This window comes from Phascolarctos cinereus, unplaced genomic scaffold (genome assembly GCF_003287225.1).
Source record: "Phascolarctos cinereus isolate Bilbo 61053 unplaced genomic scaffold, phaCin_HiC Scaffold_4;HRSCAF=312, whole genome shotgun sequence".
In the NCBI taxonomy this organism is placed as follows: Eukaryota; Metazoa; Chordata; class Mammalia; order Diprotodontia; family Phascolarctidae; genus Phascolarctos; species Phascolarctos cinereus.
In genome coordinates, this window is record NW_027555847.1 from 652,010,887 (window position 1) to 652,034,892 (window position 24,006).

General features: G+C 41.4%; 1 protein-coding gene and 1 long non-coding RNA gene across 3 annotated transcripts in view; one reads left to right on the forward strand and one right to left on the reverse strand.

The window, feature by feature from the left end:
* Window positions 1-8,615, reverse strand: part of ZC3H3 (zinc finger CCCH-type containing 3) — a 524,599-nt gene extending 515,984 nt beyond the window's left edge. Inside the window, 4 exon segments of the mRNA XM_020995271.2 lie at window positions 2,076-2,272; window positions 5,258-6,338; window positions 6,341-6,574; window positions 8,492-8,615. Coding sequence (XP_020850930.1) covers window positions 2,076-2,272; window positions 5,258-6,338; window positions 6,341-6,574; window positions 8,492-8,537 — 1,558 coding nt within the window. The 5' untranslated portion in view covers window positions 8,538-8,615.
* Window positions 8,616-8,708: 93 nt separating this feature from the next.
* LOC144457046 (uncharacterized) lies at window positions 8,709-17,368 on the forward strand. Of its 2 annotated transcripts, none has more exons than XR_013486359.1 (2): window positions 8,709-8,906; window positions 9,256-17,368. It is a non-coding gene; the product is annotated as an uncharacterized LOC144457046 (long non-coding RNA). The 2 variants fall into 2 exon arrangements; XR_013486358.1 differs by lacking the exon at window positions 8,709-8,906 and adding an exon at window positions 8,913-9,098.
* The last annotated feature ends 6,638 nt before the right edge of the window (window positions 17,369-24,006 follow it).

The following is a 24,006-nucleotide window of genomic DNA, read 5'->3' on the forward strand; positions in this document are numbered from 1 at the left end:
ACAGCATTGGGTTTGGAGTGAGGAAAACCTGAGTTTAAATCAGTTCTTAGATATTTATGAGCGATGTGACCTTGACCAAGTTACTTGATCTCTCTTTTCCCCAGTTTTCTGCATCTATAAAATGAGATTTGGACTCACTGGCTTCTAAAGTCCCTTCTAGTTCTAAACCTACGAGTTCATGATTTCAAATGGGATGTGGAAAACTCCCTTAACAAAGCATTAACACCATCTCCACATAGCATGGAGGTAACCCTAGCTTCTCAAAAACTATACCAGCAATTTGTTTTGCATGTCTATACTTATTTGTAATGGCTTTATTTTTCTTATCTTCTAAATGAGTGTAAAAGAGGAGCAGAGAAAAGAGAGAGTTTGGAACTAAAAATTCAAAAACAATTGAATTTAAGAAACAAAAAAGGAAATCAGACTAGTAAGCCATACCTTTAAAACTAAATATATGAAAAATGTCTATTGTCCAGACTATAATATAGACCTGAAAAGAATGTCCACTAAGATAATATATTATCTGAAACAGGCACTAAAGCTGGATGAGTTGAACCCAGAATTGAAATGGAAGGAGAGAGCAGCTCAGACTCCCTTTGGGAAACAACACAGCTAATTATCTCAAGCTGCTTTCCAACACAAAAATCTATCTTTTTAACACAAATATTTGCCTAGCAATGTCGTATGGCTCCAAATCTTAGAACACCACAAACTAAGAATCAAAGTTGACCCTAAGGGCAATGGAGAGACACAGTGGGTATAAGCAGTCTGGGGCATTATTTCCAATAATGGCCTGCATGCAAGAAGGACCGCAATGAAGAAATGATGTATGATCAGAAAAGGAGGTAAATCAGTCATATGGGAAGAATGATAACAGATGGACAAGCAAATAGCTACACTGGTACCCTCAAAACATAAAAAGCTCTGGAGTAAAGACTCTAGCACACTGAGGGAATTCTCTGTAAAGGAAACATAGACCACAAATAAGAATTACACAGGATAAGAGTGCACAGATGGGTTGCAATCTATAACAAGGCAAACAATATTTCCGAATCAATGAGATCGCAAATTCACTGAAGCACTGCAGTAATTAATACACGTAGAAGAGGGACTGGCCTTATTCTGGTTGGCTATGGAAGGCAAAAGAAGCAAAGGGAGGAAGCTACAGAAGCAGATTTCAGCTCCATACACAGAAGCTTCCTAATAATCAGAGCTGTCCCAAAGTGAAACGGGAGGATTCAGAGAGTAAACAGCTTAGAAGTTGCAGATAAGCACATTTCAGAATGTCTAGCACTTAGAGCTGTTTATAAAAGAAATAGGAAGCCAAGAAAGGTAGTGTGTGTGCCCTCCCTTAAAACAGGATGACCAAACCATTAAGGACATTTTAGAGTGAACACGTACTTCTAGTACGAGTTTCACTAGAGGTTATCTAAAGTGCCTCCCAAGAATAAGGCCCTCAATTTCCCTATCCTGAGTATGACTCATGGCCCCCAGCGTGGCTATAGGCAGCAATGGGACACAGGTCAAATTCCAACAATATTCCTAAGAAAAACCCTTAGTGGAACAATAGCTGAAGTATTTCAATGAACCCTAAGCACCCTTCTCTTCTAGGCGACAACATTAAAAGACACAATTTTTCTACTTCCAGTTCCTGAACTACTGTTTGTATCATTTTTTCACACTGATATCTCCATTATAACACCATCCTCACTCTGTAAAGTTGCTGCTGCTACCTGGGCTATGTGGGCTGGGAAGTTAGGGAAGGAGGCATGAATAGGGAAAAGTGTTATCGTTGGAAAAACTATTGTATTTTCCATGTGGCTCACATGTAAAGAACATATTTACATAAGTCTCCTCCTAAATTTAGGTCTCAGCCAAACTATGGGCTCTCCTGCCCTCCAGATCAATTTCATTTGCTTTTCTGCCCCCACAGATAGTGGGGGAATATAAGACTCTCTCTTTGCCTAATACTACTTCATCCTATTGACCTAGTAGTCATACTTGGCTCAGCACAGTGCTAGAACTTTTTAATTTTGTGTTTACCAGTGAAAATAATGTCACTTTCTTTCTCTTACCTTCCTTAACAGGTAAAGTACCGCGGGATGGCTGCAGCCAGCACAGCTGGTGCTTGGTAATCTGCACAAGCCCTTTGTTTGGAGTCCTCTTCAGAACAGGAGAGATTTTCCCCCTCGCGCTATGTCTCCGACGGAGGCTGTAATGGTTCTTTGGTGTATTGGATGGTGAAGGACAGTTCTTCTTATCACCAGGAAGGCTACAGGGATCAAATATGGAAAGCTCACAGGAGGTTCAAAATGACAGTATTCAGATGACTTGACCTTTCCCAACAGCCATTCCCAAAGAGTTCCACAGAAAAACAAAAATGACACTGGGGAATTGGAAACTATTCCACTGAGTCATGTTTAAGGAGACTCAGGACCCTGGCTGATGTCTTGGGCTCCATGTCCCTACCTGTCAGGTATACTATGATACCTGTCAGAAATCCTAAGTTTTAGAGCTAGAAGAAACTTTAGAGATGATCTAATCCAAGCTTCTCATTCTACATATGAAGAAACTAAGACCAAAAGATGTGAAATAACCTACCCAATGTCACACAATGTCACAAAGCAGTAGAACCAGAAAGATTGTGTGCTTTGGCTAAAGCCTAAACTAGATAACATATGGGATCCCTTCACATTCTGAGACACAAAGATTTCGAAATGCCAAGCATTTCAATCAATATATTTTCTTTGTCCTTCCCTTCCCATTCCCAATTCTGTATCGCTAACCGTTGCTCTCTTTTACCTAAGATGAGGAATCTGATCAATAATATAGCTTTATTCCCAAAATACAATGCTGGCTTAAGATAGTCTCTACAGAAAGCAAAAGAAAAAGATAATGTAAAAAAGAGGTTTTTCCACAGCATGACTTCCAGCTGCCTCCCCTACTCCACCGGCTACAAATCCTCTACAACAGTCCCAACCCTATAATTTCTCTTCATCATTTCACCCTACTGAGTCTCAGTCTCCTCATATGCAAAATGAGGACAATATTGTTTACACTAATTACTTCCTAGGGTGTAAGGATAACATGTACTAACTTCATTTCCTCATAACCTAGACCCAAACTCTAGACTGATGGTATAGCAATAGAACAGAAAATCTAGATATATGGACAGAGGCATCTCTAGCCAAACTTATAGGCAAAAACCTTCAAAACTTCCAAGTTTAACACTATACAAATGGAGGCAATCAGGTAAAACAAGTGCTAAATCTGGAACCAGAAGGCATATTTGAATGTCGTGCCTCTACTCACTACTTGTATGAGCTTGCACAGGTACAGCGAAAAAAGCACTGGCTCTGGAACCAAAAGCCCTAGGTTCAAACACTGCCTCTGATTACTTACTCCCCGTGTAACTCGTGGCCTCTCTGGCCCTCAGTTTCACTCTTTGTATGAATGAAGGACTTGGACGAGATGAACTCTAAGGGTCCTGCAAGTTCTAGAGCTATGCTCCCAGGACCTATTTATGACCCCCATCTCCTCACCTGTAAAAATCAGAGCTGGACTACACTGTCTTTAAGGTCCCTGCCAGCTGTTTACACACCTATCACCTATTACATTAGTAAGATCATGTTCCAATACACAAGCTTCCAGTCTCTTAATGGTGAGTTACAAAAGTACAGGGTAAACTGCTTGCACATGCTTTTGTGTTATTTTGCTTAATGTTAGTTTTCAGAAAGCATACTTCATGGTTTGGTTGGGTTTTTTTTTTAAATAAAATTTCTAGGATACAAGAGATTCTAAAAGGGTTTTCTGAACTTCTGGAGGTCCTCACAGACTGAAAAGGACTTCACCATGATAGCTAATCATCTCAAATAAGCAGGGCACTCCCTTTCTCTACATCTGTCAGACTGCTCTGGGCACCAAGGCATAAGAAAGCAACCCAAATGATTAAAGGCTGAGAACCCGGGACAACTTGTAGTGGTGGAAAGAGGAGTAAGAAGGTATGGGGGAAGAGAAAAGGAACAGACATTTTATTAAGTATCTAGTATGTGTCAGGGACCCTACTAAGTACTTTACAAAAATTATCACTCGATGCTCAAAACAGTCTTGTGAAGTAGGTGAACATGGATTCAAATCCTTGTTCTACAAACATATGGGACTTGATAAATTTCTCACTTCTAACTAGAGATGACAGGAGTAACAAAAGGGAAGCAGAAAGTGTCACTGGTAAAAACACTGAATTTGGGGGCAGCTAGGTAGAGCAGTGGATAGAGCACTAGCCCTGCAGTCAGGAGGACCCAAGTTCAAATCCAGTCTCAGACCAGACACTTACTAGCTGTGTGACCCTGGGCAAGTCACTTAACCCCAACTGCCATTAAAAAAAAAACCATTGAATCTGGAATCCAAGGGCCTCTCAAATCAGTTCCCTCTGTCTATTCACAAGACCACAACCCTCATTCAGGTCCTCACACTCTGCTGTAATAAGTTTCCTCACTGGTCTCCCAGGCCCCATGCTCCCCCTCCTCAGTTAGTCCTTCACAAAACTACCAAATGATTGTATCACAAACATAGGCCACACCATTTCACTCTCTGCTCAACAAAGTCCGTGATTTTCTATTGCCTCTGGGAAAAAATACAAATCTCTCTGCTGGCCTGCAAAGCCCTTCACAATCTGGCTTTAGACTGTCTTGCCAGATAGACTTCATACTGTACTCACTCATACACTTTCTCTTATCCCCAAACTATATCCTATCCATGACATTTATCTTTGGACTCTGCACCTTTGCTCAGGCCCTCACACCTGAAATGCTTTCCTTCCACTTCTTAGAATCCCTGGTTTCCTTCAAAGTTCAGCTCCCACCAACAGCTTTTCCTAGTATCCCAAATTGTCAATGCTCACCTCACCTCAACATTACTTTGTATTTACTTTGTACAGATTCTGTATTTATTTGAGTACATGCTGTTTCCTCAGTCAAATGCAGTTTCTTGACAGCAAAGACACTTCATTTTTGTCTTTGTATTTATTATAAGCACAACCTCTTATACAGAGTAGGCATAAATCCTCATTGTAGTACTCATAGTAGTACATAAATCCTCATTGCGTTGAACCGAACTGATCTGCATTCATAGCCAATGCTCATTAACTATGCGACCTTATGAAAGACATTCACCTTGCTGAGCCTTGGTTACCTCACCTGTAAAATAAGGATCAAAGCCTAAAGCTACAGAAAAGTGATTTTTTAAAAAATGTATTTACCTTGTACCTCCCCTCCTCCGAATGATCTTGGTTCGGCTTTTTACTTTGTAAGGAGAGAGGGGTGTTTCACCGTAGGCAGTCTTTAATCCACTGACTCCCGCTACTGTTCTACTGGGGATGGGAGATCTTGAGTCTACTGAGGAGGGGTGAGAGGGCCTATCTCTGTTGGCAGGATCAGACTGCCAAAGGAAAGAGGATGTAGACGAAGATGACAAGCTAGAAGCTTTCCATTTGTACTTGCTGGTTGACGTTCCAGGCTTGGATGTCATTGATGCCTTCCTTGACTTGGTATCTAGGTCAGTCCTGAGCTGTGACTTCCCAGTTCTTTCAAGTGTACCAAAGGATACCTTTCGAGTGGTCTCAGAGGCTGTTCTCGGGCTGGAATATCTTCTAATGGCCCTTGGGTTCTTCACTGAGCTGTTAACCCATCTATAGTTGTTTTTCCTAAATTTATTAGTCTTGCAAGGCACCAGCAAAGAGCTTTCTCTGACTTGTTTAGGAGAATGACTGTGTTTCCTTGTAACGACAGATGCCTCTGCGAGGGCAGGGCTGCTTGGATGATTAAGAAGAGAGTCTCTCTCTGACACAGTGTGATGTAAGCCTAAGCCAGATGGAACAGAGGAGCCTGCTTTTTTCCCAACACTTAAACCACTACGTAGAGGCAGGACAGAAGGAGACCGGGACTTTAATACAATGGCACTTTCACTAAGAGTCCTTCGGGGTTCATGAGAGCCCCCAAGAGTAGTGCCCACAGACCTCACAACCCGGGGCTTGCCAGGTTCTTTGAGACAGATCAAAAGGGGGTCATCCTTACTGCTACTATCATCAAGTTTTGTTGGTCGAGAGCCCTGCAACGTCCCCCCTAGGGGATCTCCCTCACCTTCCTGGGGCCTTTGGTCACTCCTGTGACTCCCTTCAATATCATCAATTAAGCCCCTATAGGCATCAGAGTCAGCAGCTGAGTCAGACTTTGGTGGTGGTTTAATTTTGATTACCATGTTCTGATCTGGATTGAGCTGCACCTGCCTCTCAAGGACACGGTGCTGAGATGGGTCCTGACTGTCTTCTGAACCAAAAGAAGTTGCGCTATGCTGGTGCTTCCATAATCCCCAGGCTGGTCCACGGATCCCAAAGGTCGATTCACAAGGGAGTATTTTTTCCGCCAAGAGGGCCCATTATGCGGTGGGAAACCCCTTCGGCCAGGACGAGGATATCGGGTGCTGAAAGCCCTGCCACTGCTATATGTGGACTGATTCCACTGTGTAGTCGATGAGGCTGGGGCATTGCCATGAAGGTTTTTGTAGTTATCTATGAGACCTGGAAAAAGCAAAATATTAGGTTTTGTTAACTGGTCAGTTCTACCAATTCACAACTCAGCTCTAACTTACTCCAGAGTAAAAGATATATGGGAACCTCTTGAAAATTCAAATCAACCATCCTCCATTCAGATTGCATAAATGAATTTTTCCTCAGCTAATTAAGCTTAAAATGCAATTATCAGGTGCCTGGCTACTTATCTTGGTAGTACGTAGACTTTCTCTTATAACTAATCTATCAATTCACTGGACATGGCCATAATTTCTTCATTGACAACTCCTATACTATTTAACTCACAGGGTTGTACCAATCAAATGACATAACATATACAAAATACTTTGTAAGCCTTAAAGTACCAATTATTATTTCTGAAGGGAAAAGTCAAATGAAGAATATTAAACTCCTTCTACTTCATCTTATGCAGTTATGTTCTTATTATCATTGTATTTACGGTTGTTTATATATCCATACTGCTACATGAGGCGAAAGGCCCACATCTTATCTGAATTCTACAATCCTCCCAGCATAGATACAGCATATGGCAATGCATTGAATAATTCACCAAAAGTTTTTAAGCACCCCTGTGCAAAACTAAAGGGAGGGAGGCTGTGAGAGAAAATAACTCACATTTATGTAGTACTTTAAGATTCCCAGAGCACTTTCCCCACAACAACCCTTTGAGTTAAGAGGTCAAAATATTAATTATACTTCCAAGAAGCTGTGATTTTTGGAGGTAGTGACTACTTCCTCTATTACCACACCACAACTCCCCCCTCACTTAAGTGTTCTTCAAGAGTTAATTTATCACTCTGAGGCCAATTTGCAGATAAGCCTTTCCAAGCTCAGCCAGATCTGTCCTCATACATGCAGTATCAATCTTTGGAGTTTGGATAGCCCTTCCACAATTCATTCAGCCTCAAGGAATTCAGGGTCATTTATGGAAGAAGGCTTTAGTGGTGGAGAAAATGCTGTTACCAAATGGGAATGACAAAACTGAGGCTCAGAGAGTGCGCTGCTCAAAGTCAAACAGCCAATTGTCAGGGCTGAGGGTTTTAAACCCTATCTACTGACTCCCAGCACTCTTTTCTAATGTCCACCATATAAAAAACCTATGACAGAGTACTAAATGAGCTTATGTCCTCAGAGGCTGAACATATAAGAAACTGTCCAAAAGTCATTTTCCAACTACCCAAGACTTTTATTGTCAATTTATTACTGACCTCTAAAAAACAAAACTTGTTAGAAAACTGTACTCGGGTCGCTGTTTATCAGGGCTGACCTAGAGATGCCTGGAATAAGAGGCAGGAAAATTCGTCTAACACAAGGATTCATAATTCCACAACTCATGAATCTCACAGACTTTTATGAACTAGTAGTGCCTTGGACTGGACCTCCCTACCCGGGCTGAAAGCTTTCACCCACCACTCTCCTCCAGTGAGACTCCAGTGGATTGTGTGCAAGTCCGGGTTTGCTTATCTGTGTTATCTTGAGGTGTAGATGCATGTATTTGGGCCCCAGCCTCTAGGAGCCTATGTGAGCTTGTGAGTTCGTGTGTGTATGTGTGCACGGAGGGCGGAGGCTTGGGACTCCTCGTACAACGCCAGTCCGCCAGAAACCAGAAAGGAAGGCCTGTCTCTGCACCCCCCATCGCGTTACCGGGGGGGGGGAGAAGGAAGGGCACGGAGGGGGTGGTAGTGTCCCCCATATTTTCGGGTCTGCGGGTGGGGAAGGAGCCACCCGGGTAGGCAAGCAGACCCACCCCGCACGCACTGGGGCCTCTCCTTCCCCACAAAATGGGGACGGGGAGGGGCCGCAGGAAGGGTCTTTGAGGAGGTGGTGGAGACATGGCCTCGGGGAGGAAGAGGAGTCAGGAGAAAAAAGGGAGGCAGAGACCCCGCCCAGGTGGCCATAGGTTACCCTGCAGGAGGCGGATCTGCCGCCGCAGCTGCTCCTTCTCCTCCATCTCCCGCGGTCGCGGTCACGGCGCTGGCAGCGGCAACAGCGGCGAAGGCGCCGGTCCAGGGCCCAGCCCCCGCTACGTCATCGCCCCGCGACCGTTTCCCGTCCGGCGCGAGCTGCCCAATCGGAGGCCTGGGTCGGGGTAGGAGGAAGAGGCCGGGAGTGGGTGGGGCGAAGCGAGGAGGGGCGGGAGAAGGAGGCCGAAAGGAGGACGTTGTGCGGTTGGGGAGGGGCGTTGGCTGCAGGCGGTGCTTGGTCGCTTTGGCAACAGTGGCTTAGCCTGGCGCGTCGAGGGGAGGAGTCAGGAAGCTCGCGCAGGCCCACACAGAAGGGCAACCAGGCGGTTGCTTGGCCAGAGACATAATCCTCAACGGTTAGGCCCTCTGAGGGAGTGTTGCCATGGGGACCTGGGGACCCCCCCCCCCCCCCCCGGACTGTGGGGCGGGGGAACCGCTGGGTCTCGTTCCGCCGGGTGTCGCTCCGCCTTGGCAGGGCCAGAATCTTGCTGGCCGCGCTCGAGACGGAAAAAGGGTCGGCGCCCCCTAGAGGCCTGGCAGAAGCAAAGGTAGCCGCGGCCCCGGGTCGGGAAAGAGCCCTGGACGGGGCGGACTGGGGAGTCAGGACACCGGAGCGCCCATGCCACCCCGCCCCGTCCCTGTCTGTGTGACCTCAGTCTAGGCACTGGGCTTCTCGGGACTTCAGTTTCCTCCTCTATGTCCCAGGTTTCTTCCAGCATTGACGTCCTGTGACGTCCTTGGAGGGGAGGCACAGCATCTCACTGAGGGTCGAGGAGGACCTCGGAGCTCTCCCGGAAGCGGCGCATCAGTTCATCCTGGCAACGAACACTTAGAAAATGCTCGCTGGGCCCGGACGATGAGTTTAGGTATGACATGGAACACAGATCACTGTGATACACGATATTAAATGAGGAGTGTATGAGAGAAAGAGACCTCCTGACTGAGCTCTTGAGACAAAGATTGTTCCTTATGGGGGGACCGGGGCCCCACCAAGATCCCCGAGGGAGATGGCACTCGAGTTAGGGGCATCTTAAAGAAGGGGAAGAAATTAAGCTGAGGAAGAGGAGCAGGACATTCAGTGATGGGAGAGGTTGTGTTCTGAAGCCAGAAAGGTAGGCTTAGATTGTCTAGGATTTACAGCTGGGATCAGCTCGTCCAACGTCCTCCTTTTACAATTGAAGAAACTCCAGAAAATTAAGGTAGCTTTCCCCAAATCATATAAGTACTAAGAAAAAGAGTCAGAATTCAAAGCCAGGTCAGGTCTTCTGGTGCCCAATCCACCCACCAAAATGTGGCACCATATTGACTACCAGACAAAGGAATTTGAATTTTATTCACTAGGTGATACGGAGTCTCTGAAGAATTTTTAAGCAGGGAAGGGAGTAAGCGTAAGTACACCTGCTGTGTACTAGGCACTGTGCTAAGCCCTTTCCAATTATTATTCCATTTGATCCTCATAACAACCCTGGGTAGGTGCTATTATTATCTCCATTTTACAGTTGTGGAAACTGAGGCAGATAAGGGTTAAGTGACTTGTCTAGGATCACACAGCTAGGAAGTCTGAGGCTGGATTTGAACTCAAGTCTTCCTGACTCCAAACCCAGTGCTCTATTTACTGTGTCACCTATCAACCTGAGCTTCAACCACATCAAAACCTGAGAAAGATTAACTTGGCATCATGACAAAGGATTTTACACAAACAGGATTTTACATAAACAGGAAAAACTATTAGGTAATCTGGCTTCCAGACAGAAAGTAGTAAGGCCTAGAATGTTTTTTTGTTTTTGCTGTATCCTTAAAACAGATATCTACGTGTAAAAGCCACTTGATGTTAAGTAGCAAAATGGAACAAGAGTGCTAGTCATTGGTCCTGTAAAACAGGGAGAGAGAGCACAGACAGTAAGGGATTGAGTCAGTGGCAATAGAGAATAGACATACTAAAAACCCCTGAAAGTACCTTTCAGTACTGAGGGGCAAAATTTAGCAGTCCTGGCCCTGACAGAATGAGGTCAAAGCATGTTTCAACATAATACATCATTGTAAAGACAAACAACTTTGAAAGGCTTGAGAATTCTGAGAGTAATGATGACCAACCGTTATTCAAAGCCACCGATGAAGAAACTTGCTAACCATGTCCTGACAGAAAGCTGATTCATCAGTAATGCAGAATAAAACTTTTTTCAAATATGGCCAATGTGAGAATTTGTTTTACTCAACTCTGCATGTTTGTCACAAGACAGCCAGATGGTGCAGTGGATAAGAGTGATGGACCTGGAAGCAGGAAGACCTGAACTCAGATGTGGCCTTAGACAGTATCTGCGGGACCCTGGGAAAGTCACTTAGCCTCTGTTTGCCTCAATTTCCTCAACTGTAAAATGGGGAAAATAATAGCGCCAACCTTCCAGGGTTGTTATGAAATTATCTGTAAAGTGTTTTGCAAACTAAATGCTATAAAAATGCTAGCAGTTATTCTCACTTTATTCTTTTCCCCCTCAGGTTGTGGGGAGGAGAGAGACTAAGAATATGGTAGCCAAAACAAAACAAAAAAAGGGCCATCAACAATTTTTCTAACACACAAAAGAGGGGAGCCAGAAAGAATCAGATGAGCCAGATGGCTTTTGGGGGGGGGGGGGACAGGCAGAAGTGAAGCATTTGTATAGCAACTACAGTGTGCCAGACACTGTGCTAAGCATTGTACAATGAAAGTTACATTTTGGATTTATTATACTTTTTTGTTAATTTACTTTAAACTTAAATACATAATAAGAAACAGAAACATGCTATAAACTTAAATACAAAATAAGAAAAGAGAAAAAAAAGCATTGCCATGTACACAGCAGAACATAAGAGAAGATTCAAAATATACAGTAGTAAATTTCCATTTCAAAAAAGCCTATATAATAAATACTCCGCATTGTGTTCCGAGCTGTGCACCTTTTCTTTGCCTCCTTGCGAGTTTTCTTTGTTCTCTGCTGTGTACTTTTTACTCTGTTCTTTTTTCTTCCTTCCCTCCCTCTCCCCCTTCAAGGCTACAACACACACACACACACACACACACACATAAAAATATACACATACATATATGCATACCTACATATACTAAGTTATCTATAATCATATTCATATATAGACATGCATCTATGTGAGACCTCTGTTTCTCTGAAGGTGGATAACTCTGAAAGTGGTCTGTTACACATTTTGAAAGAAAAGCAAGCTGTACTTAGCAGATAAACATAACAGATCCGAGTAACAAATTCACATTTTCATATACAATCCTCTTTTTTGTTCCACTTTGCATATGGAAATGTAAATTTTATTTCATGTTAAGTTCAGAATTTTCAGAAAAATACAACAAGCTTCCAGGAAACATTAAGAATTACTTGCTAAGAAATAATCATTAGGATCACAATGAACTTTTTAAGGAAGGTGATGGAGAAAAATGGAATTTGGAATATAATATTTATAAAATTAAGCAGGATGAGCCATGAACCAAGAATTATTTACCTAATAAAACAGCATAATAACTGACATTGATAGCTCATTTAAGCCTTACAACAACCCTGTGATATAGAAAATGCAGATATTAATTATCCCTTGGGTTCCAAAACTCAATTTCACAAGCAGGAGATAAGGGGAAAAGAGTTTTGTTTTTTTTTATGTGGTACTTGCTCTTTTTTGTGGTGGCAAAGGATTGGAAATTGAAGGGATGCCCAGAATTAGGGAATGACTGAATAAGTTGTGGCATATGGTTGTGATGGAATACTATGCGGTAAGAAATGATGAGCATGATGCCATCAGAAAAACCTGAAAAGACTTACATGAACTGATGTAAAGTGAAGTGAGCAAAACCAGGAGAATATTGTACACAGTAATAGCAATATTGCACAGTGATCAACTGTGAAAGACTTAGCTACTCTCAGGAGTGCAAAGGTCCAAGACAGTTCACTTAACGAAGGATTCATGATGAAAAATACTATCCACCTCCAGAGAAAGAATTGATGGAGTCTAAATGGAGATGGAAGAAGACTATCTTTTACTTAATTTTTTTTTGGTGGTGGTGATGGTGTTTTGGGGGAGGAGTCTATTTTATTTCACATGACTAAATGGAAATATGTTTTGCATGACTGCAGATATATAACCTATATCAAAATGCTGCCTCAGAGATGGGGAGGGAAGGGGGAAAGAATTTGGAATTCAAATTTTTTAAAAAACAAATGTTAAAAAAATTGTTTTTACATGTAATTGGAAAAAACATTTTTAAAAAGGAAGAAAATCTGGTAGTTTTAGTGGACTGCAGGCCTACTGTGAATCAACAATGTGTTAGGGCAGTTGTAGACTGCATTAAGACAATTCTAGTGTCAAGGATTAGAGAGGTAGGTGATAGTACTACTATGCTTCCTGGAGACCATCCATATCTGTAGCACTATGTTCAGTTCATTGGATCACATTTTAAGAAGAATATGCATAAGCTGAAGGTTGTCCAGTGGAGAGTGGCCAGGATGGTAAAGAGCTTTTTGCCTTTAGTGTGACAAGCAATTTGTGTGGGTGGGTGCTCAAGGTACACTCAGTACTGCTTATTCCCTGGCTTTCTGCTATAAGGAGAGCAGCACGTTTTCACGGGTGTATTTGAGTTAATCCAGCTGAGGAGACATAGTTTGAACACGAGATGGCACTCAACTACCTAAGAATAATTAACCCTCTTCCCCTCCCTACCTCATCTTGGTGTCTTTAGCTAGCCCTCAACCCTGGAAGCTGAGCTCTAGGGATATGATTTGGATTATGCCTACCAAATTATGAACATAGGAAGTCTTTCTCATCTGCTTTTCTAAAACCCCCATTCATTCATGATCCCCATTCATATGATTTGACTTTTTTTTTTGTTAATGACCATTTCCTAAAGGTCTTAGAAAAGCCTGATTGCGTGAGAATCAGCTGTAGGAACTTGGGGATATGTAGCCTGGGAAAAAGAAAATTTAATAACTGTCCTGAAGTATTTGAAAGGCTATCATATAGAATGGAGATTTGACCTGCCTTGCTTGGTCCTAGAAGGCAGAGCTAGAAACGATGAACAGAAGTTGCAACAAGACAAATGTAACATTAATGAAAGAAAAAAATTTTCATAACAAAGTCATCTAAAAATGGAATTAGGTAGTAGATACCCTCTCACTTTAGGTCTTCATGCAAAGTTAGTAAACAACTTGTCAGGTATGTTGTCGAGGAAATTTTGGATAACATATGAATTGGCTTCAAACTTAGATTCTGTAATTTCCAACTTTTTCTAGATAACTCTACTGGCATCTCAAACCCAGTATGCTCAAAGTAGCTCACCATCTTCCTCTGAAGCGTGCCCCCTTCCTGACTTCTCTGCTTATAATATCCTTCCTGTCACCCAGATTCCAGTCATATGACTTTTCTTTCCCTATGTCTAAATATTTTGGAAGCACCCTTTTTCCCAGAGCTAAGGCCCAACTATCAGACTGTGCCCTGAGCTTGGCATAACAACAGTCCTTTGCACTCCAGATAATCTCACCTTCTGGCAAAGTGTATTGCTTTGACCAAGCACTGGGTGTTCACTTCCCCCTATTTCCCAGGGACCTGAGAGCCTTCCATCACTTTGCTTAACTTGCTCACAACCCCTGTTCCTTGTAACAGCTAAGTGAACCCAAACCAGGTACCATACCCCACTGTGAGACAATCAGCTTGGAGACCGTTTCCACAGGACTCAGGAACTCCTACGCTGTCCATACATGAGCCTCCCATGGGAAATGGCTACTCAAGACCTAAGAATGATTATGTCATAGTCCAGCCCACTTATGTATCTATAAGCATTGCCCGCCCCCGGATGTGTTAAGCTCTCCTCAGGAAGGGGGCTTCCTTGCTTTCAAGTCATTTTCCTCACTCTGAAATAAATTTACCACTACTTGTGTCCTGACATACCTGCCTTAACCTGCTATGTTCTGCTCTAGCCATTCCAAGGTTAGAGACCGGTCCAGTCTGGACAAAATTCTGTTGACACCTAATACACACCACACATCCAAGTAGTTGCCTGATCCTGGTAATTCTGCCTCTGCAATATCTCCCATTTTTGTCCTTTCCTCTTGACTCCCACTGAAACCATCCTGGTTTAGGCTCTCATCTCACCTGATGGTTTCTTAACTGGTCTTCCAGTCTCCAACTCCATCTCTTTGCCAGTCCATCTTACACACTGCCAAGTTATCTTCCTAATACACTCAATCTTTTCATTTATATGGCCAGTGCCTCTACATCCACTGTTTTATCACAGTGGAGTTCCCAGGAAGGGATCTTCCACAGAGGGGGACAGTGTCTAATTTGTAAGATATACCATCAGTCACAAGATTGCCCCAACATTCCACAGGATGGAGAGGACAGTGGAAACTATGTTGCTTTAGTGTGAACTACAGGAGAAAGCCATGAGATAGGACAAAGGGATGCTATCTAGTCATAGTCCTACCCTGTTTCCCTGACTTCTTTCTTCTGACCTTGTAATTTTGAATTCCAAGAATGGAGCAGGGGCCTTTCTGATCTAGAGACACAGACATAACAACCAGTACCAGTCAGAAGACCGCATCTATGAGAAGAGCTTCTAAGCTAAAGCAGAGATGGCAACCAGAGGGAAGTCAAGAGACGAAGAGATGGGTTGCTGAGATTTCCAGTTTTTGAGACTCCAGTTCAGCTAGGTAACTCTAGAGAGGCTGATTTCCCTTTTAGTTCATGAGCAAACCAGAGAGTAGAAGCCCCTCACCATCTTTCCTACTTTCCCTTTTCAGTCCATGAGTCTAAGACAGTGTTTACTCTTTTTATTCCTTTCCATGAGCTGTGGGTGTATACATTTGGAATTTCTCTCTTCCTCACTTTTGAAGATCTGGGAGAGAATTGGGTATGGCTGGAAGATGGCTGGTGGTAAATGTCTCTATACATGAGTTTCCTTTTCACTTTATTCCAAGTACAATCTTCTGTGTGATCACAGCATGTTGACTCTTTGGAATCCATACATGCATTAAAAAGTGATCTGAGAAAATGGAATCCACTCTGGTTTGAGACTAAGAATAAACAGCAGTTTTCATAATTTCAGATTTTGTGCAATATTTCATCCCATCCCATTTAATACCACCGGTGTCTCATGAGCATAGGAATAAGGGAACCCAGGTGTTGTTGCGTAACGGTGTGCAAGCTGAGTACTTTGGGTGACCGGCAGGGATACTGTAGCCTCTTCGAAAGGGCTTCTTGCCTGTTGTTTGGGAAGTGGTTAAACAAGATGTCATGCAGGAATGTAATGGAATATTACTGTGCTAGAAGAAATGATGAATATATGGAAGTATGGACTAATGCAAAGTGAAGAATGCAAGAACCAATGAAGCACTGTCAATTACAACAATAGAAGTGGAAAAAACAACAAATTGAGACTGAGTGTTCTAAAATTATAATGACCAGACTTGCGCCCAAAAAAGAGAAATGAGAAAGCACCTCCGTTTCTTTTTTGCAGAAGTAGTGGGGCATAGGTACGGAGCTGTGCAGATAACGCCAACCTTTTCGTGTGCTGTTTAGTTTTGCTGAACTGTTTTTCCTCATTGCTGTAAGGGATATTTCCACTGAGAAAGAAGAGAAAGGAATATACTGGGAAATGTAGGTAATGTAAAAATGAAAGGTCTCAATAAAAATTATGAAAGAAAGGAAGTGAGGGAGGGAAGAAGGAAAGAAAAAAAAGAGTCACTTCCAAGTCCTGTCCTGGTGACTCAAGTTAAGTGCCATCTGATGGGTAATTCAGATATTGCCCCCAATTAAATTAAATACATAAATAGAGTGACAGACCCTTTCTATAGGCTTAAGGAAAATGGTAACCAAGGCCTCCAAGCAAATGATTCCTGGCAGGGGCCAGTTTCATATTTTTTTAAATGATTCAGTTGAATTAGAGAATCTCCAACATCCTTTCCAGCTCTAAGTCCTACCATCATGTCTCTTCTCTACTTAGACACCTTCAGCAAAAAGGTTAATACCTAGTCACTACTGAAAAAAACGGTCTTTTGATAAAAACAAACCATTTACAAAGGTATATCCATATATGTATGTATGTGTGTTTCACATCTATAATAATATTTGACAAAAAAAGTTCAACCTTAGGGATAATAGGAAAAATCCAAATGTAAAAATTTAAGATGATCACCTCTGAACCTGTCCAAAAAATAACTAATAGTGACAAAACTCTAATAGGGCTGTGGAGAAATAGCTACATTCATACATTCCTGGTAGAAGTGCAATTTCGTAGAATCCTTTTGAAGAGAAATCTGATAGTTCATAATAGTAATCACAAAAATCATACATTTTGACTCAAAGTTCATTTCATTAATAATATATCATGAGTGTCATAAAAAAAGTGTCATCATAAACAAAAAAATTATACCCACATATATACATATATAAGTATTATTTTAATTGCAAAGAACTGGAAACAACCAAAATGTCTAATAGTTGATGAATGAATAAACAAACTATGATGTATCAATGAAATGTAGTACTACAAAGTTATTACGAATTGTATGTATGAGGAATATAAAGAAATTTGGAAATACATGAAATAATGTGATGGAAAGAAAACAGAACTAAAAAAAAACCCTAATATTAAAGGGGAAATGTATACATAATTACAGAGATGAATGAAATAAAATAGAAGCATAAAGATCATAACTAAGAAGCTATTGTGGATATTGTACATGTAAATGTGTTAAGCATAAATTGTAAATGCATGGTTATCTGGGTTTGTCATTGTTTAAAATTAAATGCATATTTTTAAACATTTTAATACTTTAGTGGAATATCAAATAAAATATAGCTTCCCTATGCAAGCATTCAAGGCCCTCTACAATCTAGCTTCAACCTACTCTTCCAATTCAATTCAATAAACATTAAGCTCCTACTATGTGCAAACTTATCTCATACTTCTCCCTTTACTGTACTATACTCAATATTCCAGCCAAAGTGGACTACTCTCCATTTCTTATTCTCATCTTTCCATTTCCAGTTTCAGTGTCTTTTTTTCATGCCATCTTCCATGCCTGGGATAGACTTCCATACCCACACACACGTCTATTGGCTGATGTCCCTTTATTCAGGGTCCAATTTTGGAACTGCTTCCTCCATAAAGTTTTTACCTCCGAATTTCCCCAACAAAAAGTGACCTCTCCCTACTCAAATTTCTCAGAGCACTTTGCTTGGACTTCTCTTCAGCATTTATCTCATTTTCCCATCTATCATGGTTATTTGTATCCATCTTTTGTTCCACTAGATTATAAGATTGCTGAAAGCAAGATGTCTCTGGCATAGTTCCTTTCATATAACAAGAGCTTAATTTTAACTGAACTGGGTAAGAAGTATTTAGGCCTTTAGGTCCCTAGCTTAGCACAGTCAGCACTAGCTGACAGAAGCTCAAGGAAGTTATCCCCTGGAAATCTTCTGCCCCTGAATTTATAAGGGCCATAGATTTTGCTGAAGAATAAAGCAGAACATGCAGATTTGACCTACTATAAATTCATGTTATTCAGCTTTAACTGGGTCCCCAATAGTAATAATAATAATACTATTAGCTTTCATGTACCAAATTCTTTATTAGAAAATGTGTTAATAGAAATGTATATGTATAGCCTATATCAGATTGTGCACCATCTTGGGGAGAGTGGTGGGGAGGAAGGGAGAGAAAAATTTTAAACTCAAAAGCATATGGAAGTGATTGTTGATAAATCAAAATAAATTAATAAAGAAAAAAAAAAGTGTAGCCATTTCCCAGAGCAGCTGTTACTGAGTTTCTCAAGTTCTAAGCCTCTTTCACAGCAGGTGTTGATTTAATCTTGATATTATCTAGGCCATTCATCCACAATTTATCTACCCTTTATTTCACCTAATATCTCTGCCTCTATACCAGTCTTCTCCTTTCCCTCTTTGGATCATAGATTTAGAGCTGGAAGAGACTTCATGTACCATCTAGTCCAACCACCTTCGTTTTACAAATGAGAAAACCAAGACCTAGAAAACTTATGATCCAAAGTCACACAAAAAGTAGGATGAATACCTTCTTCTTTCCTTAAAGCCAAACCGTCTTCTCTAACTATGTAATAGATCCTATTTCTTATTTCCTTTGAATCTTGTTCTTCCCTTTTTTCTCTCCCCACTCTGGACACCCTTTTGTAATTTATTTTTCCATACAAGGGTATTCTTGACTTTCATTTTAACTTATTTTCACCTAGATAAAGATCTTGAGACAGCTGGTGGCTGTGGATAGAGCACTAGATCTGGAAGGAAGAAGTCATGCTTTCAAATTCAGCTTCAGACACTTCCTAGATGTATGATCCTGGGTAAATTACTTAATGGGTCTGCCTCAATTTCCTTCTCTGTAAAACAAGGATAATAACAGCACCTACCTGCCAGGGTTGTTGTGAGGAGTCAATGAGATAATAATTTTAAAGCATTTAGCACAATGTCTGGAGCATAGTAAATGCTATGTAAATGTCAACTATTCATCATGATCATCATCATCATCATTTTGGGAGGAAGGGAATAATGTGATCTCTAACCTCTTAGATATGGACATAGGCCCCACATTCCCCTAGCAGACCCTACCCAAGCTGTTTCCTCAGACCATCAATTACTATCAAGTCGACAAATATAATGACCTTTGAGCCACTAGGGCATAATACAGGACACTTTTGGCCATCTACTTCTTCAAACTCTGTGTTGATGACTCTAAAAGGTCTTCAACACTGACCACTCACTCAAACCCTAATAATATTTAATGTTTAATGGGCATTTCCACTTAGGTGTCCCATCATCAGCTGGAATTCAATATATGCAAAAGCAAACCATGAATTTCCCATCAAAACTGGCCCACATGGTGGGATGGAAAGAAGATGGCAGAATAAAGGCAGATACTCACCTGAGCTCTCCCAAATACCCCTCCAAGCAGTGTTAAAATTGTGCCTCAAAATGAATTCTGGAGTGTCTGAATCAACAAAAGGACAATGTGAAACAGTTTTCCAGTCCAAGACAATTTGAGAAGGTCAACAAGAAAGGTCTATCTCACTGGGGTGAGAGTGGAGCACAGTCCAGCAAGGGCTGTGGCACTTTGCGAGCCTGTAGCAGCAGGCCTTGGGAAGGGGGTGGAAGGAGGCGGACTGAGCTTTCAAAGGATAAAATTATCAAGGCAAGTAAAAAGTTGCTAGCTACTCTCCCCTTTTTGGCCAGAAGATGAACTCCAGCGGACTTCTAGATAATTGAAGTCCATAATCACTATTTCTGATCTGTTTCCTGAATGCCTTGTCTGTTTCTTCATTGTGTCCAGATGGTCTGCAGTATATTCTGATGACAAAATCATTTCAGTTTGTCTTTCCATCAATTTTCAATCAAATGCTCTCCATGATTCTTCCCCACTCTGGTTCCTAGATTTCCACACATGAGTGTAACTTCTTAATATATAATATCCCTCTCTCCCTTTTTTTTAGTCTATCTTCTTTCTTTTGAATAGGATCTATCCTTATAAGAGCCGCATTCCACCCATTCCAGAGATGGGTGGGTCTCATTCCAGAAAGTCTCAACAATACTCATGAGGTCAAATTTTCCTTCTTGTGTTAGGATCTCTGGAACATATTAATTAATTTAAATCATTTTTTGGCAATCAGTTATTTGTTAACTACTTACTGTGTGCTAAGCACTATGCCAACCACTGGAGATACAAATATAATGAATGAAATGATCCCTACTCAATGGGAACTAACACTTTAATAGGGAAAGCAACAAGCACATATTTAAGTATATGCAGAATAAACATAACTTGAATAAATACAAAGAAATGCAAACCAATTAATTACAAGGTAGTTTGGAAGGGAGAGAACTAACAGTCTGGAAGAACAGAAAAGGCTTCATGATGGTACATACTATGCATCTTGAAGTAAGAAAGGGATTCTACAAGGTAGAGGTGAGAAGAAACTTCAAACTTATGCCTAACTATGTGCCAGGCACTGTTTTAAGTGTCAGTAAACTAATATAAAAATTAGTCCCCACCCTTAAGGAACTTCCATTCTAATGAGAGGAAATAGCACATATAGGGGAACAGTGGCTAGGAAAGGCAGCTAGGTGTTGCAGTGGATACAGTACCCAGCCTGGAGTAAAGTTAGGAAGATTCTTCTTCCTGGGTTCAAATCTGGCCTCAGCTACTTACCAGCTGTGTGACCCTGGGCAAGTCACTAAACCCTGTTTGCTTCAGTTTGCTCATCTGCAAAATGAGCTAGAGAAGGAAATGGCAAACAGTATCTTTGCCAAGAAAATCCCAAATGGGCTCACAAACAATCAGATGTTACTGAAAAACAACTGGAACAATAATTGGCTAGAAAGGAGTGTTTTGGAATGGGAAGTCATAAGAGTGGTGAGTGGAACAATAGGGCAGTTGGCTGATGCAAATTTCCCAGAAAAAAATAGTGTTAATTTGATTATTTTGTTGGAAATTGGGGACAAGAATATGGAAGTACACATGACATGTATGTGGCGGAGCAAAGATGGGTTACTGGGGTAAAGAAGCAGTCCCAGGGGTACAGAGCTAAATAGAAAAACGGGGGAAAATAAGCATTTATTAAGTACCTGCTATGTGCCAGGCATTGTACTAAGAGCTTCACAAATATTATTTCATTTGATCCTTACAGCAACCCTATAAGATAGGTGCTATTATTATCCCCATTCTACAGTTAAGGAGACTGAAGCAGATAGAGGCTAAATAACTTGCCCAGGGTCACACAATTAATAATCGAACAAGGTTGGATTTGAACTTGGGTCTTCCTGTTTCCAGGTCCACTATCTACTGTATCTGTCACCTAGCTACCTCTAAATGCCTTCTTCCACATTTTTTGTGAATTTGTCTATGGACTTAATGGAGACCAACTTTATTACTGGTTCAGCTCTTGAATGTGGTCTCTTGTGAATTTCTCAATGTCTTTCCTGCTGTTCTTCCTACACTGTTGCCTACTTTCTCTAGTCAGAAAAACCAGATGTTTTGGGGCAGCTAGGTGGCGCAGTAGATAGAGCACCGGCCCTGGACTCAGGAGGACCTGAGTTCAAGTGTGACCTCAGACACTTAACACTAGCTGTGTGACCCTAAGCAAGTTACTTAACCCCATTGCCTACAGGGGGGAAAAAACAGATGCTTTGACCAAGGACACAGAAAATCAAGATGCAACAAAAAATGTTGTACATGTACTTCTTCAGCAGTGTAGAAATACCTAGCTATTAACTAGGAGTTTAGCATCTAATTAGCAGCAATAATGAGCTAAAATAAACAACCAGCTCACCTACATTGTTAATAGTATCCATCTATGTATGAATTATGATATAAACTATTTCTTCTCCTGCTCAGCTGAATTTGCCTTGTTGCTTCTTTATTATTTTCACATCATAAATTACAAAGTTGATTTGAGGGCACCTTTGTTGTTTTAGGACAGAAGAATTACTAATTATGGATCTGACTGTAGCCCCTCTCTAGCAAATCTGGTTTCATACATGTGTTTTCTCCCTCTGCCTTTCTATTCAGTTTAAAGTGTTTTGATAAGATTTGCAAGACCCTAGTACCTTCTTACTGGTCCCATGTTCTGTACGTTCCATTCCTAGCCAAATATCTGTCATTCTCATAGATTAAACCATTTTCCAGAAATCCAAATCTCATTCTCAGATACCATCTACTTAATTGCTTTCCACATCTACCTATCTCTTCTCAATCTCTTGCCTTCAGTGGGCAATAATGATGTAAACACATGTGCTCCTAAAATCTTCAGTTTTTTGCCAAGTACCTCACAATCTTGGACAGTGTTTTCTAGATTCCTTCTGGCAGTATCACTTGGGGCTACATGAATCACCAAAAGTTGGCAATAGTCATTTTATCTGATAAATCTTGGGAGGTTCTTTATTATATCTTAGATGTATGCAGTACGAAGACAGCAGACCTCTCTATTATTCTCTGGTTGGCAAATAGCTGCCTCATTACCCCTGCACAATTGTGGGTGTTTTGGACTACAGAGTTGTTTCTTTTCACCTCTTAAGCACCTGAACTAGTGTGGGTACACTCCAGGTATATTCATGTAATTGATTGACTGAAAGCCAAGTTCTCTATCTCTTTCCTCCCCAGCACAGGAGTTTATTTCACTCCTTTTCATGATAGCTAGATTTCAAATTCTTCAGACGTTAAATTAACAGACATTCCAGTTAGGAATGCTGGAGCCTGGAAAAGAGCCTGGAGCTTAGTCAGATTAAGTAGGAAGAATCAGCCTTCCGAGTTCCCCTAGGGTAAGGCTTAACAAATTTTCTTCAGAGCTAGGTTCCAGAAGAATTTTTCAGCCTACAAAGAAAAAAAACAACAAAAGGAAAAGGAAGGTAGCATGTTGCCAAAGGACATTGGTTGTTAATCTTTGGTTTAGAACTTTAGAACTTAAAGGGACCTAGAAAGCCCCTGCTGGGAAAAAGAAAAAGAAAAAGAAAAAAAAATTGTGAATTGCAAGTTACCTTACTTTGGCTAGGGCAGAAATAATCAAAATATAATTGAGTTTTATATGTGTGACAGTGAACTGGCCAATGAGGGCCCAGCCCTGGGGCAGTTTGATGAGTCTGCTTCTAGAAGTACTTGATGGCTCAGAATGGAGTGACTTGACTCTTCAATTCCTAGTTGTGTGACCTTGGGCAAGTCACTTCATCTCTGTTTGTTTCCTCAACTGTGAAATGGGGATTATAGTAGCACCTACCTCTCAGGTTTCTTGTAAGGATAAAATGAGATAGTATTTGTAAAATGCTTAGCACAGTGCCTGGCACATAGTAGGCACTATATAAATGCTATTATTATTTTAGAGGCAACTCAGTGATATAGTGGAGAGTTGGACCTGGGGAGAGGAAGACCTGAGTTCGAATCCAGTCTCACACATTTACTAATACCTGCCTCACAGGGCTGTGGTGAGGCTCAAATGAGATAGCATTTGTAAAATGCTTAGCACAGTGCCAGGCACAAAGTAGGTGCTATGTAAAGGTATTCCTTTTCCCCTCCCTTCTGCTGAGGTCTGAGAGGTTGTGATCCCTCAGAGACTGAAGTACAGGAAGGGGTCATCTGGAATGAATTCACAGACTCAAGCACTCTTTAAGTCAAGTTGGCAAAAAGTTTATTGTCATGCTTTTCAGCGGGCAAGGATTCTTAAGGATCCTGCGATCTTAGATGGGTACAGTTAAAGTTTCTATAGGATAAAATACAATAAAACATGTGCCAAATATGCTAACAAGGTGATTCAGGGTGGGATTAAGGAGTGGTCAGTTCTTAAAGAACATGCACTTCTTGTACCTACTGCACAGGCGTTTTACCCAGAGTTCACTAGGAAAAGCCCACAAAGGGGGCCACGTGAAGGTGTGGTTTTAGGCCTGCTACTTCAC